General features: G+C 32.5%; 2 protein-coding genes across 2 annotated transcripts; both read right to left on the reverse strand.

Moving 5' to 3' along the window:
• Positions 1 to 4,031: 4,031 nt before the first annotated feature.
• Positions 4,032 to 6,259, reverse strand: LOC122019491. The gene is made up of 5 exons (XM_042576954.1): positions 6,218 to 6,259; positions 4,875 to 5,011; positions 4,561 to 4,790; positions 4,428 to 4,480; positions 4,032 to 4,350 (listed from the first exon to the last, which is right to left on the reverse strand). The coding sequence occupies exons 1-5, from the start codon at positions 6,257 to 6,259 to the stop codon at positions 4,225 to 4,227; spliced, it is 588 nt and encodes a 195-aa protein (XP_042432888.1). The 3' UTR covers positions 4,032 to 4,224.
• Positions 6,020 to 18,593, reverse strand: LOC122020019 (CMP-sialic acid transporter 4-like). Its single transcript, XM_042577718.1, has 16 exons — positions 18,206 to 18,593; positions 17,446 to 17,695; positions 17,018 to 17,134; positions 16,675 to 16,731; positions 14,875 to 14,952; positions 14,706 to 14,750; positions 10,151 to 10,210; positions 9,836 to 9,958; positions 8,883 to 8,960; positions 8,702 to 8,771; positions 7,690 to 7,797; positions 7,436 to 7,569; positions 7,287 to 7,363; positions 7,111 to 7,159; positions 6,963 to 7,033; positions 6,020 to 6,358 (listed from the first exon to the last, which is right to left on the reverse strand). The coding sequence occupies exons 2-15, from the start codon at positions 17,611 to 17,613 to the stop codon at positions 6,983 to 6,985; spliced, it is 1,215 nt and encodes a 404-aa protein (XP_042433652.1). The 5' UTR covers positions 17,614 to 17,695; positions 18,206 to 18,593; the 3' UTR covers positions 6,020 to 6,358; positions 6,963 to 6,982.
• Positions 18,594 to 19,395: the final 802 nt, after the last annotated feature.

Genomic DNA, 19,395 nt, shown 5'->3' on the forward strand with positions numbered 1-19,395 from the left:
TTTTCGTCAGGACATGACTAATCGAGTAGATACTTTAGACGTACAATAGTGTAGGATGTTTGATTATTTTCGTGTTGTGCGTGATCCTCCACCCCCTCCATCTGATGCAAGATTTAGTTAGCATACTTTTTGGACTACTATATCTGATGTTATGTTTGACATTATGTTGACATTTTGATTGTGCAATTATGGATTTGGTACTAATATTTTATCCCTCTAGATGCTCATTTTCTTTATAGAATAGATATTTATTTTTGTGCCATTTTTTCACTAATAGTTTTCAAAAACTTTTTTTTTCATTTTATATCCATGATTTATAAAACTTAGGTTTTCAAACATATCAAGTTGGAATTAACCTAAGTAATACCGTAGAAAGCATGATCCTATAGCTTTAGGAAGCTAGCATTTCATAAGGACACTAGGATCCTTTGTTTATGTATTGTGACACATAGAATGAGGTGAGATGTTTAGGCTTAGCCTAGATTTGAAATGCTTTTATCAGTGCATCGATATAAATCTAGACTTTAAACATACATTGATTAAGTTGAGTGATCTTGCTTAGTCAAAACTAAATTGGATTTCAAACACTCAACTTGACTAACTATAGTAAAAAAAGATGATATCTTGTGATAAACAGTTAAAAATTAAAGTTAGACATTTCAAAATAAGGATCTTTTCTAGATGTTTCCCCTATGCATGCTTAGACTTAGGATATTTTGAATTAAGGGGGAGCATTAACCTCAAGTTTTGGAAGAATTTTATATATCTTCAAAACCTATTTTAGAAATTTCAAACTTATTCCAAAATCTATTTCAAAATTTTCCTTAGAAATGCCATAACTTATTAGAAATTTTAAAATTTATTTTTTCAAAACTTTTCTTAAGAATTCAAAACCTTCCTTTATTTTTGGAAAATTATCATACACTTATTTTTAAAATTTATATTATCTTCAAAAATTTGTAAACATATTTATCTTATAGAATTTTCAAATTTTATTTTCATACACTAATTTTTGTTTGACATTTAAAAATCTAAGAATATACTTTCAAAATTATACACTTATTTCGAAATTTATTTCAAAAACTTCTCTTTTGAAAAATTTTTAAAATTATTTTTAAAGTTATTAAGTCTTCAAAATTTTCCTTAGAAAAAGTTTCAAAAATAATTCTAACTCATGAATTTTCTAACTTAACTATCAAAGTTGACATATACTTATTTTCAAAATTCATTTTAGTTTTGAAAATTTTGGTTCAAATTTTAAGAAGATTTTCATATTTATCTTAGAAACTCAAACCTTAGTTTTTACCATGAATTTTTTCAAAAATTGTTGCTTATTACTACGATCCCATTTTTTTATGTGTGTCAAAGGGTAAAAGATGTTAAATTCATGTGGGAGTTTATCTTAAGGGAGAGAAAGTTAACTATCATATTTTTTAACTTAACTTTGAACCATGTTGCCAAACATAAACAATGAGGAGATTGTTGGTGCAGAAAGCACCATAATCGAATTTATGTTTTGATGTTGTCAAAGATTCAAGTTAAGTCTTGTTATTATATGATGAATTAACCCAATATGCAGGATGCTCAATTCAAAAACCCTAGTAGGTCAGCTAGACTCGATACTAGGTAAGGGAAGTCTCAGTAGATAGTGAAACTAGGCAGGAAGTCGAGATGGGTGAAGTGGACCTTACATCTGGCAGGTGAACTCGATAGGTCTGGATGACCTTATATATATATATATATATATATATATATATATATATATATATATATATATATATATATATATATATATATATATATATAATTTTGCATTATAGAGGTATCCGCCGACTTATAAAGTTTATTAGTCGATGGAACCATAAAAGGAAACGACAGAAAATCAGATCGAATCATCCCATGAATGGAAATTCAGAGGTTCGATCGATGGATAAGCATGATCAGTTGACCAAACACTGAAAATCATGGGATCGGACAGATCGGATCGTGGCAAACAAGGAAGGGTGTCAAGTTCAATCTATCGATAGGTGGTTCGGTCGACTGATAGGTTCAATCGACCGAACGATTTTTCAATCAACTGAACGATGCATATAAAAGAAAGTCTCAAGCACCGAGTCGATTACAACTTTCATCTTCAATATATTCTTCTCTTGCTGCTCTATTCGTGCAAGCCTTCGACAATTCTGCTCCAAGAAGATCTACAACAGTTGCGCTGTATCTATTTAATTGTTGTTGGTAACTTTTTTTTTGTGGTGCACTTATTTTTTGAAGATAATAGGATTTTTACTATCATCATGATCATACTTGTATGATCTTACTTCTTTTGAAGAACTATATTAGAATTGCCTAATTAAAGTGGTCAAGGATCGTGGGCCTTAGAGTAGGAGTCAACTGGATTCCAAACCAAATAAAAAGGATCACAAACTTTGGAGTAAGAGTCAACTGTGCTTTGAACCAAATAAAAATTACTGTATCTTTAAGTTTTGTTCTCTTTTTATTTTCACTGTGAACTTAACTTTGATTCAATTTTACTAATAGCAAAAAAGAAAAGATTTCTAATGAGCTAGATTCATCCACCCCCACCCTCCTCTCTCGTCTTTCTCAATCCGACACATAGATCTTTGAAAAAGCTAAGCATGCAGCAAACATAGCCTGATTTCAATTCCCAAGTCAAAAATTGAAATTCAAGATGTCTTATTAGATTGATCCTGCATCATTACCTTCGCAAGCAGAGTATTCATTTCAACATTGGAATGACCTTATAAGGATGGTGAAGACTGCAAAGATCAATTATCAATGTATTACTGTGAGTATTTTAGATTGTATCTGATGGGCAAATAAGGAGGAGGACCGTCTACTTCCGGATTAATTAGGCGAAAGCTTGGACTCCTTGGCTATTAAAAAAAAGCTTATTTTTATTTCTGACATAAATTTTATTATCTTTCTTTTAATCTCATGCACCATTTCTAGTTAATCTATTTAGATGTAATTAATTTAAGCTTCATCTAACAAATTCAATTTCTGTGCTCTATTTTCTAATGCTACAAGTTCTTTTTAACTTGATTTTCAGTATCGATTGATTATTATATTATCAACATTTGAGGTGGGAAGCACTACCAAAGTATTGTCACCCAGGCTCGCCTGGTGTTCATTCCGAAGACACAAAACCCCAAAATCTCGAGCAGCCTCTCAGAGCCACATGTCTCTACAAGTCATGGCGAACCATCTAAACCCCCTCGCTCGGTTGCATCATTTCCCCAGTGCAAGTGAGTTGCGTACAGGGCGGAAAGGAAGAAGACAACGCCATCGTATATAGCTCATAAATGTTTCCGTTCCTTCAGGGAGATGGCAGGAAAAAGAGGCCCCGTGATGTTGAACGTAAGGCCTAAGGCCATCCATGCCCCACTGCACAAGCAACCACTTTGTTTTTTTCAACGCACTCAATGTGATAATATGGACTTTGATTGTTATTATTATTATCTGTTATTTAGGCAGGTTCATGTGGAGGTCGGCTTTGCTTTGAGACCAGAGCAGTCGATGGCAAAGGGAAATGAAATGAATACCTGAAATTTAACATCAAAGCAATAGTCGTTGGTGATTTTCATAAAAGGTAGAAGAATGGAAGGAATAAGGAAGGGTTCCTTCTTACTATAATTGTTATGCAATAATTTTCTATGGCGTCCCTTTGTGTATTGGTATCTTTTTGATGTTTGAATGAAAAGTTATAATTTAAAAGACAAATCCTTTGGTAGACATTGATTCAAACACTATAAAACAAACATCATTCTGCACAAATAATTCAGCGTCTTCATAACAAAAACTTTTACTCTCAAAGTTAATTGCTTGCAAAGTATTATTTGTATATTGTTATACTACAGCAACAATATAAATATTCAATCCTTGAGGATCATTTTATCTTGGATGATCACCGTGATGTACGTGTCTTAAATTCATTGAAAGATTTACAGAGTGTCTTGAAGACAATAGTTCCTTGACAAGAACATAATTGAAAAAGTAAAATCCTGCAACAGTGGAAGCAACAACAATAATTTCCTGCATAATCAACCAAGTTTTCCTAGCAACAGAGTCATGTTTTATTCATTCCATACTAGGTCGAAGATGAAACGTTAGATGTACATGGTGATCCTTTAGACCATCATTGCTTACCTTTTCAGAAGAACAAAGGGAAGGATACATATTACGACGACTAATTAATTAACCTGACTATTCTGGCGGCTTTGGAGTGTGTCGATCGTTGGGACCGGATGGAGCATAGTCATTCATCTGGATGGCCACCCTCCTCCGTCCTTTGGCTTCTTCTTCTAGCAATAATTCCTCCTCTCTGCTAGTCTGCGTAATTTCAGACAACAAACTCAGCCAAACTGATAATATTCAACATGATATCGATCGTAATTATGAATTAATACCTGGCGGACCTCATCTGAAAGGATTCTGCTCGCTCTTATCATTCTCTCCGGCCCTGAAGGGAGCAAACTAATACGATCAGAAGAAGGTGTGCTGAAGGTCTTAAAAGGGAGTTGTTGATAAATTAAGGATTACTTGGTGAAACAGCAGCACAGGACTGAACTAGGTGAAACAAAGCCAAGCAAATCAGCAGTAGTGCTCGAAGGCTCGTTGGCACCCTCCCCATGATTGCGTTTGCGAAGCTCACTGTGCAGACCTGCTGCCTATCATTATTGGTGTTATCCACGAGAAGCCTTTTATGCAGTGATGCTAACAGAGATGGAGTTCCACTTCCGGGCAGGCTTAGTGCTCTGTGGTGCACTTCCCTGTACGCAAACAAATTAGTCAAGAAAGTTGGTGATGGATCCTGATCGCTCGATGCAGGGTTGGAAATGTACCTAACATTTTACCTCTCATCCGATGTTGATGCCACTTCAACTGGCGCGTCTGTGTGCTCCACCAAATTGCCATGTGAGGACAACGTTGCTTCCAGTTTTTGCTGACCTGTTTCCAATTTATTGTTGAAATTAAGTGGAATGAGACGCAACTAGGCGAGATTTGGGAGAAGAGAATGTATAATGTCGTAGCACGCTAACTTCCACGTTATTATTTTTTTTTTATAATCCACGTATCTAACCCGTTAATCTAGAGGTGACGGATCCAACCTTATAAAACTTTTTTTTATCGGCCAATGAGATAAATTCGAAAAATACAGACAGATGATCCAGCAACACGCTCTTCTATATTATTATTATTATTATTATTTTAATAATTTAGATATTCAACTTACTTCTACGTTAGTGAACAATGTAACGATATTTCATGAGTCTTTTCTATGAATATATATCATAACAAATCGGGCTGAAATGAAGTATGTAATTTACAAATAGATTTCTTTTCGGTTGCCCAACTAATATGAAGTAGACATTTTCCTCTAATTTATCTATTAAATGAATTTGAATTATAATTTATAGACCTCTAAAATATTTATTTCATTTAAAATTCAAACTTTAATCAAATTGTCATTCTTCTATATTTTACAGCAACATCATCATTGTCGAAGTACCCTTAAGTATCCTTTTCTATAACGCTCATTTCAGACGGTCCAATATCACCCGCCCTGTCTCCTGATTAGATACAACCAAGTAAATTACTCTATAGTCTCAAGCAAGGTTAGAATTCATCCTAAATTCAACTCCATTCATTTAGAAGTCTTAAGCATCCTCTTGCACATCGTAACCATCTAGGTCATACAGAAGTCCATTGGTAATGTTTGGAATTTCAAGAAGTTTCCGCCCATAATAACCTTTAAAATTTTATCAATTGGATCACCAATAGATTCGTGACGATAAATTCACAGGGCATTCACTAATCACTACCATGTGCAACATACCAAAATGATCTATTCAAGCTAAAGTAGTATTCTCTATGTTTATTTACTAAATAATTTTGTTGATTCTCAAACGTTCAAACTGTTGATGTCAAAAAGAGAGGAAAAAAAAAACATATGCACCCATATAAAAGTAATTATTGAATGATTGAAAGAATAGGGATATATGCTTGAAAACATACATCTAAGATAAAAGAACAATACATCAAAATGCGTACAGAGCAAAATGTAACAGAAAATAATGGGCGATAGTGAAGTTTATGGAAATTGGTTTCTAGGCAATTCTAGTTCTTGAATGCCGCACCATTATAATGTTTTGGTCCATTCAGCCATTTCACACAAAGAAGACTTCCTATTTAATACCATCCTCGGTATTTTCAAGTAACGATTGCTACATTCAGCCATTTCACACAAGAAGACTTCCTTGCTTTTGCTTTGCCGAAAAATATATTCCCAAGTTAGTGGCTCAGATTGCAAGATAAAAGAGGATCTCCAAAATTATACCTGTTGCAAAAAATATTAGGAGAGGTAAATGTGCTGTCACTCTTTGATTTAGGTGTGAGACAAAGGAATGTTCATCAAGTGTCCTTATGGATGACAAAAGTGGTAAAGGCACAAAACTTATAAGCAAACTTTGGCAAAGTAATAAAAGGGACTGTGTAAAATAAATACGATCAGATATCCTAACATCTGGTTGCAAAATCTTACTCGCCTAAAATACACCTTTTTAATAATAAGCCCCTCCACGTTGGAAACTAAATCTACCTGTTTAATAAGCAGCCAAGGAACAGGCATGACTTTTGCTTAAGTGGAGGGCATGTTTAAGCGCCTATGCTTATTTCTTTGACGATGTCTTTGGAGTTAACTAACACAGAATGTGGTATTGATACAACATGTAAGATATTGACACAGGACTACTAGTTCCCTGTATTAATGTAGGCACTATGCGATTGTACAATCTTTGGTTAATATGATAAGATGGGCAGAATGCATCAATGAGTTATAAATGATCAAACTATGATGCACGATCTAATCTGATGAGTTTGATTATAGTTAGGATATTTCTATAAATGTGACGGATTGCATTTTTGGTTGTAAGATAAAACACCATTGAGAGGTTTTGGAGCATCATATGGGCAAAAGTGATTGTCTCTCATCATGTCCACCACGATGGGTCACCTGAAAGAAAATAGAATGGGTGAAAATATACTAATACAAAATCAACACAGCAACTGGGTATAATATACGCCTCTTACATCTTCAGCAGCACCAGCAGCCATGTTTACAAAAGAATCTTCTTTCAACCTAGAAACAGAAACATGTACTTCAAAGATTATAAAAGATAATATTCAACAATGAGCAGAAAACCACTGCAGATAAAAAACTAGCACCTCAAACAGAAGTAAACAGTAAGCATAATTAAAGGTATAACCTGAGACGTTGAGCCTCCATCTTTTCTGATGATACAACTGCTATCTCATCTTTGACTTTGGCCATAGGAGAAAAGAACTAATAAAGAAGGTAAAAAATATCATGACATTGAATGACCACCATAGTTTTATGGAGCTAATTCATCAATACCTGGTGCATAGATATAAAGACTATAGAAATCCCCAATATGAAGTTCATGGTCAGCGTATGGCCAAATAAAGCAGCAGAAGCAATTCCAGTGAAAATTGTAGCGACAGTAGATGAATATTTCTTCAAAATGGTGTCTGCAAGAACCATTAATTTAATAGGACAAAGACTACATGAAAAAAACACTGATATTTATAGGATAAGATGTCTACTCTGGCAAGCAACAACAGTAAATAGAAAAAACTAAGTGAAATTACCAGCATATTTGAAGAAGAAGGAAGACAATATTCCCTGTGCTGCATTGATGCATATCAAAAACATGGTCGCTCTTGAGTGCCCGTCAAGAATATTGAAGCTACTAGGCCCTAATAAAAATGAAGTAAACAAACTTATTGAATGAAATAATCACTAGGAAAACAGAATTGAACAAAAATTAAATAGATTCTCTTTGTTTCACATATCTCGATGTGATTTTGTGAATCACAAAAAGGCCAACAAGTTTATGTTTGTGTGATAACCAAGCATTGAAATTTCATTATGTGCTGCCATATTTACCTTTTCACTAGCAAATCAAAATAGAAACCAGTATTAAGACAGTGGCACCAATCAGAATAATCAAATGGATGTTAGGGGATTGCAATGAGAGGGGAAATCAATGTCAAAAGGGAAGGTTTTGATGGAAAGAGGATAACAATGGAAACCTAGATATGTGTCACCTCTTCTTCATCTTGTTTTAATTCTTCATCTACCTTTTCCATTTCCTGTCATGTCCTCTTTTTTTCCTTCCTCCTCTCCTTTCTTTTCTTCCCCCTCCTACTGGTTAGTGTTTATTGGCAGCACCTCTTACTGACACATGCAATATGTCAACCAGCATATCAATACCAACTCATTTCAGCCAGCCATCAGAACATCATGGAATGAGATTTTGAACCTTGCCCATAATTCTATTGTCTCATTTTGTGTCAAATATCAATGGTATTATGACAAAAATTAAAATTCGCTAAAAGTCCTAAAAGAAAAAATAATATTATGTTGAATAAGAAATGCAAATTGGAATTTGCTCGTCTCATTATTGAATGCAAGCTTGCTAGCACTAAACACAAATAAGTATGTGGATGGCATTAGTGCAATGAGGAGTAAACCCTATGATCACAGATAGTTCTTTAGAAATAATGTAATTTAGTCTTCAGAAAAATTTAAAAAGTATATCATCCATGCATAACCAACATGTTTGGCATATATTTCAAGCTAAGAGTGAAAAATACCAACCTTTGAAAATGGCAGTTCCTATAATGCCCAAAAAGTTGAATATTGCGCCATAGCCATAGAGAAATAAGTTCTGGGGAAAGAAATAGGGTCTTAATTATGATTCTTATACAGAAATTGCATATTCCCCATAGCAAGTCATCCATACTGAAATTGTCATCTGCATTCAGTAATCAATAATCACCTGTAGGTATATACTTGTATCGAACTGACTTTTCAAAGCATATTCATTGAAGACCGAAGCCATTGATGGAACAGTAATCTGAAATTTCAGAATAATATTATATCTTCTAAGGTTAAATAAAAGTACATTCCAGAAATATGAATATTTATGGCGTTTTGCCTAATTATTACTTAAAGACACCAGATGATTAAGTAGTTTTTTTCCTTGTTAAATAACTTGATTTCTGTCAACACAAAATCAATATAACAAAGTTCTTATCAAATTATCAACCATGCACTACTGAATAGCCTAACCAACAAAAAAAATTATGGTCAACAAAACTAAAAATTAAAAATATACAGTTAAATCTTGAGTGTGGAGATTTATCACATCCGCAGAAGGTCACATCAAAATCTTGATGTTTCTGTAGATAAAAGAACTAAACTTTTAAGTTAAATTGAGATCAATTATAATAGTCTAAAGATGCTTACCTAGGAAAAAGATTTCAGTGTTAAAAAAAATGAAGAAAGATACATCTGGATAGAATTGTATATGCATAATTGAACTTTGACTTGTAACTTGTCAGTTATATATCACCGATTCAATCACAATAGTTTAACAAATTCATAGATATATTGGAAAAACAAGATAAGTAAGCAAAATTTAGAATCAGCTTAAGTCACAATACCTGAAGGAAAAAACCATCACTGTAAAAAAAAATGAAGAAAGATACATCTGGACAGAATGTATATGCATAATTGAACTTTGATTTCTAACTTGTAAGTTATAAATCACCGATTCAATCACAATAGTTTAACAAATTCATAGATAAATTGAAAAAACAAGATAAGTTTGCAAAATTTAGCATCAGCTTAAGTCAAAATACCTGAAGGAAAAAACATCAGAAAAGAATATATATATATAAATATATATATATATATATATATATATATAATAAAGATAATGGAACTTACAAAAACCAAAGTGTAGACATAAGCAATCATTGTAACTGGAAAACCCATAGCCATGGAACCCTCTGGCAATGATTTAAGCTGATTCACACTTATCCCAATCAGTAAAAGTGCAAGTGCCTCCCACTGTTCATCAACAAAAAAATGTTAAAGCTTACAGCATGGAAGTGTACGGATAAGATGACTATATAAAAATATACTAGCCCACAGAGAACACAATCTGATTGCAGACATGTAAATTTCATGCCAGAATAAGTTAACAAAAGGCAAGTATAGAACTCTGCACACAATCGCAATTTATTACATAGCTTAACTTACCTGAATTATGGAAAAACGTCTTCTCATTATAATCTTTAAAAGTATAGCAATCACCAAAACCTACAAATGTTTTTAAAAAATCAATGATTTGCCTTGCTACAGCCTCAATCTTTTTCATCAACTTATAAATTTTATGTAAGTCAAGTAAATAAAAAAGAGAGGATAAAACAGTGCAGGACAAAACAGCACTAAACTGAGGACCAAAAATCACAATAAACTAAAATTTCAATTCTATATTTACTTACTTCAACAACTCTTTTTAACTCTATAAAAGAAAGCAAACATGCTTTCCTGAACAATATCTTCGTGCATTACAAGAAAGACCGCTATCTTTATTTTCCAGAGGATTATTAACAGCAAATATGTTCCAACGATTAAAAAATCTAAGTATAGGCTATTAGATCCATAGCACTGGTGAAATTGAAATCAACAACAACTAAGCTTTATCTCACTAGTGAAATTAGAATCATTAGAAAAAAAATTTAAAAAGTAAAAATTAAATAATTAGATATTAGAGATGACAAATTATATTCAATCATATTAGGGTTCATATCATCTTATGAAATAGTATTGTTAATAACACAATATAAATAATGATTTGTCAAATTAGTAATAATATCAGTAATATCATATTATTGTTATTATTAGGTTAGTAATCAAGTTATTATTTGAAAGGAAAAAAAAAATCTAGATGTACTAATATTATATTATTAATAAACAACAATAATCAAGCATTATCCCACTAAGTGGGTTTGGCTATATGGATCCTCCTACACCATTGGGCTCTATCCCCTACTATATCATCATCTATACTTAAAGTCTTAAATAAATTTTATCTTATTTTATTGTTTTAACCAAGTCTTTTTTGGTTTTCCTTTTCCTCGTTTGATGTGTGCATTTGTCATAGTTTCACATCGCCTAAGTAGAATATTTATTGATCGTCTAAGTATATGTTCGTACCATTTTAAATGTGTCTCTTAGAATTTCCCCTCAATAGATATAATTCCGAATCTCTCTAATACTCTCATTTCTTATTCTATCCATCCTCATATGTCCACACATCCACCTTAGCATCCTCATCTTTGTAACTCTCATCTTCTGTTCATGTACTCGAGTTATAGCCCAACATTCAGCGTCATATAACATGGCAGGACTAACCGTTGTTTTGTAGAATCTCTCTTTAAGTTTTAGAAATACTTTACTATCACATAAAACGCACAATGCTCTCCTCCATTTCAATCATTATGCTTGTATTTTATGTAACACATTTCTCTCAATCCCTTTGTCATTTTGCAAAAATGATTTTAAATACTTAAATCTTTCAGTTTCAACTAACTAGTCATCTTTTATCTTAACAATTGTCTCATTACATCTACTATTACTAAACTTAAATTCCATATATTCTGTTTTTACTCTATTAAGCCTAAAATCTTTCACTTCAAGTGTTTCCTGCCAAAATTCTAATTCATGGTCCCAAATTTCGTTCCGTGCCGGGCGGAACGGGCGACTTACCGTTTCGCCCGTGCACCGAAACCGGCACCGAACTAGGGAAGATTTCGTCACGTCGTGCGTCGCTCGTCGTCGTGCGGCAACATGGACAGCGTCGCCAGAATCTTCCCGTGCAGCCGAAAGCGTAGCGGGGCGCCAAAAGCGTCGGAGGCGACTGAGGCGTCGCGGCGCGACGTTTCTGGCGGCGTCGAATGCATCACGGGATGCTTCCGGCACCGCCGGAAGCGTCGCCGGACGCCTCCGATGCCGCCGGAGGTGTCGCCGGACGCCTCCGGCACCGTCGGAGGCGTCCGCGAGGCGTCGGAGGGGTTGCGGCGTTGCGGGCGAGTCGCGGTTTCGGCGTGCGTACTGTGCAAAATTTATTTTGCAATTTAAATAAATCAAACAATTCTCATTCCCACTTAATTGTGATATTTTAAAGAGGCTTTCATAAACCCTAATTAAATTATCCTAATAAAATATAAAAAAAATATTTATTTTTTTTTAAATAAGAAATTTTATTAAATAATATTCTGAAATTGTTTTTATTATTTTAAAAATTCTAAAAAAAAATCTAAAAAAATTCAAAAATTCTAATAAATCAAATTTTTATTCTTATATATTTTTTAAATTATTTTATATTTTTTTACTGTTTTAATATTTAATTGATATTCTATTTTTTTTTATTTTAAATATATATTATTTAAACTATTAATTAATTAAATAAATAAATAGTTAATTTATATGATTATTATATATAAAATAGTATTTTGTATTAATTTATATAATTATAATTATTTAATCTGGACATTGGAGAACTATAAAGGTTATCTAAGTAAAATATTACAAGAATCATTGCTTCTATTTAACATATTATATTATGATGTATCAATTTTAATTAGAGTTATTTATACATCAATTGTTTTTTTTAAAAAAAACTATATTTAATTATTTTTTATAACAATATTAAGTTGTTTAATAATGGAGAACTTATATAAAATCAATATATAACTTATTTTTAAATTATACACAATAAATATATTTATCTAATAATTACTATATATATAAATAAAAAATACCGAAACTGTATCGGCACGGAACAATACAATACCGAAACCGTATCGTTCTAGTCTGGGACCGAAACCTCGGCACGGGTCGAAATTTTAAACCTTGTTCTAATTTAGCATTTATTATGTGTCTCATCTACCAAAACAATATCATCTACAAATAACATGTACCAGTGTCTTGAATGTGTTAGTGAGTTCGTCGATGATTAGTGTAAAAAGATAGAGACTTAGAGCTGATAACCTATCTTTATTGGAAATATTTCAATTAATCTGCCTAAAGTATTCACTCTAGTAGTTATATTTTCATACATATCCTTGACTAGGTAACACCTCTCTTTTCTAGAATTCTCCATGAAAAATTACTTTATCATAAGCTTTTTGTAAATCAATAAATACCATATATAGATCTTGCTTTTGCTCCCGATACTTTTCAATTAGTTGCCTTAGAAAATATATAGCTTCTATTGTCAACCTTCCAGGCATAAACCCAAATTGATTTTCGATCACCATAGTCTTCTTAATCTTTTTTCTATTACTTTTTCCCAAAGTTTGATAATATGACTCATTAGTTTAATACCTCTATAGTTTATATAATTTGGTACTTCTCCTTTGTTTTTATATAAGAGAAATAGAGTACTTACCCTCATCATATTTTTTTTTTTTATTTTCAATATCATGTTAAATAATTTTATAAGTCATTCAATACTTTATTTCCCTAGGCATTTCCATATCTCTATCGGAATACCATATAGTCCAACGACTTTTCCATTTTGCATCTCATTTAAAGCTTATTTTACTTTTGAATTCTAGGCTAAAAATTTAAATTTTTATACTCAAATTACCTAAGTAAAGTTGGTCACCTAAACCTTCATTAAAAAATTGATGAAAATACGAAATTCACCGCTCTTTTATTTCTCCATCATTTACTAGTACCTTATTGTATTCATCTTTAATATATCTTATTTATATAAGATCTTTTCTCTTGCTCTCACTTTAGCTATTTTATAAATGTTTTCCCCCTTTTTTATAATTTTTGATATAACCATTCAAAAATTTCATTTTTAGCTTCATTCACTGCTTTCTTACCCCTCTTTCTTGGCTATTGTATATTTTTTTAAGTTTACCTCATTTTTTACAAATATATAATTCCTTATAAGTTGTTTGTTTTCCTTCACTTTTTTTCATTCCACCACCAAGATTCCTTACTTAGTAGCACAAGTCTCTTTAACTCACCGAGTACACTATTGACTATTATTATTAAATTAAATGTAAATTTGTTCTTATAGATAATAAATCAGATTTTATTAATATAGAATTTATGGATAAAAATATATTGATAAATATAGTCATACTAAATAATTTAAATGTATAAATAAACTTAGGTATTAATATATAATATACTACAATAGAACTATTATTTAACATATCAATAATTGGGCTTAATAAAAAGGGGGATTGAGGTACTATTGATCGAGAAAGAACATATTCTCTCTCGATCAATAGTCGTTTCTCTCAATCAACATTGAACAAGAAAGAAATGAATGAGACGCTTGGTCTACTTAAGTGGTAGAAAACATACAACGATAAGGTTGTTCTGGTGACCTCACAATGAATCTTAAGCAATGAGAAGGTAACGGATTTTAAGATAGACTTCAGAAGAATAACTAGGAGTATCTCCTTCTTGATCGTGTTTGCTAGTATTCAAGCTAACATTAAGAAAGAATTGGCTAGATTTTGAATACCATGGTTATTGTTTTCAAAATGATACAGTTCAGTAATCGGCAGAGCTAACAAAATCTGCAATTCAAAAGGGAAGAAATACAATTTTAAAGATGTGATAACTACAACATTTTTCCATGACTATAACATTTTTCCTTAATACTAACTTGTTCATTTCAAAGGTTCTTCAGAAATAAATATATAGCGTTTTAAAGACATTATATTAGAACAAATGCATTACAGCATTATGACATAATTCATGATATCTAAGATAGTAATACCTTCATGTTGCTTAACATCTTCACAGTTGCAGGGTTAAAGTATAACTGCGAGAAGAAAAAGTTAATGAGGCATCAGATTTGTTCCAGCAATACAACCAAACTATAAGCAAAGAAAACAAAGGTAAATGTAGAAAATAGCCATGTGAGGATACAAACAGATTAAGTATACCTGCATAATAAATTTCAAATAGTTGTTAATTGCATATAGAAGAGCAGGAACAGCCAGAAGAACATTATTCCTAGCTGCCTGAAAATATTGGGACAGTCACAAATCAGATTAGTGCACGCATGAATACCAAATTTCAAAGAAATTGAATTTTTCATATGAAGCAACATTGGGCACAAAAAGGAAAGGGGATTAGATAGTATAACAATTAGTCACGGGACCTAAGCCTAAGCCAAGACGAGAAAATTTGTTTCGAAATTAAAGAGATAGAAGTTCTGTAACACATTTACCAAGAGCTTATTCAATCATTAACCAACCTTAAACTCCAAGTTCAACCAAGATCCTCTAGAAGTCACATCAATCTTTCACATACTTTGCCACCCAAAACACCTAAATTGCACCCATGCCCACTTGTTAAAGAAAGAATCAAGATAGAAGCTTAATCTATGCTCACCCACCATTAAGACATGCACCTTTAGCAGCAGCTTATAAGTTAACATTTACTTGAACCTCAAGGTAACAAAGAGCAGAATTTTCTCCAAAGAAAATCATCAGAATCACTAAAAAATACAAATAGCGTTGCAATAGTGATTTAGAAGGTAGCAGCATATTACTCATCAGAAATCCACCTTCTATTACATCAACATATTTAAGAATTTGGTAGAATGACAATGTATGAAACAACAAGTGTTAGTCAATGCTTCAGTCTATTATCCATTGCAAAAATAAATGTATGAAAATACAGCAAAGGGGTCCAATACAGCAAAATCTAGTGGAATTGATTTGCTCAGATGTTGAACCTAAGCTGAGGTTTATTAAGACGAAAAAATAATTGGCTGTTGCCCTAAAACACTCCATTATACAGATATTAGTATATGCAAGTTATGCTTTTGGCATCTGTAGGATTTAGTCCAATCCTGTATTCCAAAGATGTGATCTCCCTGGCAGGTTGCTCTTGGCTCCTGCAGATAGTTAAGTGTGAAGTTGATGTTTCAAATATTGTATCTGGATGGATACAAGGTGTAACTTTTCTTCCTAGACACACTGCTTACAGTCTATTGGATGTACCGTGTGCTTGCATTAGTTACTCTTTTGGTTTTTTTGACCCTTCAATTTTTAAGGCTGGCACTATGGTGATTTATTTTTTTGAGTTTTTTCTGGTAGTATGATCAGATATCTATAATAATTTCAGTTTTGTAAATAAAACTATTATTATAGTAAGCAGCTAAATACTAATTTTATGTCTACTTGAGTTGATCTTGAAGTTAAATTAAGCCATAAGTTGCGATTAGATTTTGGATTTAGTTTAAATAATTTTGAAATAGGTTCAATTAAGGAATGATCAGAGCCCTAATGAGTTGGATTAGGATTCAATTGATTTTAATATGATTTCGTTTGAATATGGTTTGAATTGGGCTTAAATTTAGGTAAACTACATCAATGTGAATTGAACTGGATCATTGATTCAATCAGTTCAGTTCAGCTGGTTAAAAAATGGAATCTGGGGTCCGAAGATGATGTTTAAAGCCAATTAAGTTTTGTAGATTACTTAGTTGAGGCAATTACAGCCTCAAGTAACAAAAGGTGCATTTCAGCTATCCTTAAAAGACATCAAATGAGAAAGTAATGAGGAAGAAATTTTCACATGTAAAAGATAATCAACTGCTATACCACATGTCAAGGCATACAAAATCAAAATATTTGAATAATACGCGCAACTGGGAAATAAGTTTAAAAGATTGAAATATCATGTGTAAAAATTCAATTACAATAACAGAAATTCTAAATGGCAAGATATTAAACCTGTACAAAAGTGGAAATTGATAAAAGGTTTTTCTCTCCAACCTTCTGGTGTCTAGCCTGTCATCATAAAAAAGGTATAAATACATGACAGAGGGTCCTAGCATATAAAGTACAAAGGCTGGGAAGAGCAAAACTTCCCATGAATAGACAATGCATGTATATTGAGTATGGTAATGATACAATTTACTCCTTTCGACCAAAAAATAGTGCAATTACTTCATCAAAACAATATTGCAGGTAGAGGATGATAGACAGAACTATTCCAAGAGAACTAAGTGAGGGAATTGAAAGATCCTTCTCCCTAGTAAATTTAGTCTTAATATGAGAAAGCTGAATAACAAACCTGAAAAATTAGCATGACAACGGCAAAGAGAATTTTGACAAATTCTGTTAAAAAATTCACACTGATAGGACTAAACTTGAACTTCCCATCCACCTTGGACATGTAGACAAGTATAGGCTGCAACAAATAACAAAATCTGGTGAAGCACAAAGAAGAAATTCAACAATTATTATATGAAAGACTGAAAGAGAAAAGGATGAAACGAGGAGATTAGAGGCGTGACCCAAAAGATTAGATATGATGATTGCTTTAACAATATATCAATTATTTAGTCAATGTATCTAGCGTTGAGTTGATGGAAAAGAGCAAATACATGAGCAAAGTTTCAATAGAATTTCTAAACGAAAACAAGATGAAATTAATAAAAGCATGTCAATGTAACGTTGGCCCAAGAGAAAATAGAATTTGAACAAATCACTATATGCTACCTGAAGACCAACTAAGATACAATCACCAATAACAAGTAGGAAGTTGAGAGCTCGGTGTTTGGATGACACTTGGCTTCTATGCTTATCATAAGCCCTTGATACAGATCTTGGACTAAGTGCAACCAACTTGGAGCCACATTTATTACATTGTATTGTCCCGTTCATCATTTTAAGTAAATATTGTGCCAATATTTGATGCACCACACAGCAATGGTTCCTCTCAGCTATTACGATGACAACAGCAGCAATCCTGGGAAAGTAACAACATATAATAACATCATCGACCATCATTAAAGATTAAAATTGAGAACGATGACCGTACTTGATAACTGAATAGATTAAAAAAAAAAAAAAAAATCGTGCTCAGATCAAAACAAGAAGCACCCATGAAGAGCATCCATTCCCCAATATATTCTGTTCTCATTGCATTCCAATAAAAAAAACGTAATTGTCGTTTATATTAGATGGAAAATTCAGCACCCAACCTGAAAATCTTAACGGAACACAAGAAACCAATAAATTCCTCTCACGGATATTATTTCTCCATAGCCAAACAGCAATTTGAAAAACCAATACAGACAAAACAAACAATAGAGAATTTCGTGTTTAAATTTAAATTCCAAAAAAAAAATCACCACAAGAAACCTCCTCCCCGCCTCCATTACTCCGGCCATATTAATCGACAACCAAAAACCGAAAAGAATATTAAGAACCCAAATACAGAAACGAAGATTGGTGAAGTGTCCAGATCCAGACCGACCTAGCTCACCATCAATCGCATTCCTCCGGGAGTGTACGATCTCTAGATCAGATCTGATCCCAGCGAGCGAAATTGGAAGCGAGATCCAACTCCAATCGCCTTCAGATCTGGCTCCCAGGTTGGGGAAGAGAAAGGGCAAGGAGAACTACCGGGAACCCGGAGAGAAGAGGACGAGGACGGGGAGCGTGGACTTCCAATTTGATTTATATCAAAAAGAAATATCATAAACGTGCAAAATGAACCGGCTAGTGAGACTTCGGCAGGTGGAAAATAATGCGAGGACTCGTCTCGTTTCAGAGCTACGAACGCAAAGCAGAACTTTGCAAATCCTTAGCATGCCCGGAACTGGTAACGGGGCCGGGCGGACGTGCCAGGCATGTGTCACCGCGGATGTTTATTAGGCACCTTATTCTAGATATTTCATTAAAACCTTCTTCTCTACGTATTTTATAAAAATCTTCTAATTTATAACGTATACCGGTTATCGCACTCTTCTTATAAAATATTAATTTAATTTTTATATTAGATATTAAATTGATAAAAATAAATAATAATCCCAGTCGAAAAATCGAAATTTTCAATATGAAAGAAAAAAATATTAATATAATTTAATTTTATACTTCATCAAAATTAATTATTAAAGATTGTATACTTAATTAAATAGTAAAAATATTAGATAAATGTACTCAATGAATACCGTTCTCCCCTTCGCTTCTAATTCATCATTAGAAGTTTTTTTAATAATCTTGATGAGTTTGGTTTGATAAATTTATTAAAAAAAACTCTAAGTAATATTTTTTAAACGCAATAAAGAATTAAAATGGTAACATAATCGTTTTAGATATAATACCTTGTTTAAAAAAACCTCTAATTATTTGATCATGGTCAAACTGATCGAGCTAGAACTTACGATCTTAACGGCTATTGATTGTGTTAAATATGCATCAGTGCGCACTTAGAGGATTTTAAAAATAAAAAATAAAAAATAAAAATAAAATTTCTTTCAATCAATAATAGTATTTGATAATCCTAAAAATCTCATATTCATATTAAATTGAGTATTATCGTATTCTTAGGCTTCCATTCAGTTTTTCTATATTGTTTTCTCTAATTTTAAGTCTACTATATTCACTTCGATTAAGTGATAATGCGTTTGACAAGTAAGTTGGACAGAGAAATATTATTTAAAA

Source organism: Zingiber officinale, chromosome 9A (assembly GCF_018446385.1).
Source record: "Zingiber officinale cultivar Zhangliang chromosome 9A, Zo_v1.1, whole genome shotgun sequence".
Classification (NCBI taxonomy): domain Eukaryota; kingdom Viridiplantae; phylum Streptophyta; class Magnoliopsida; order Zingiberales; family Zingiberaceae; genus Zingiber; species Zingiber officinale.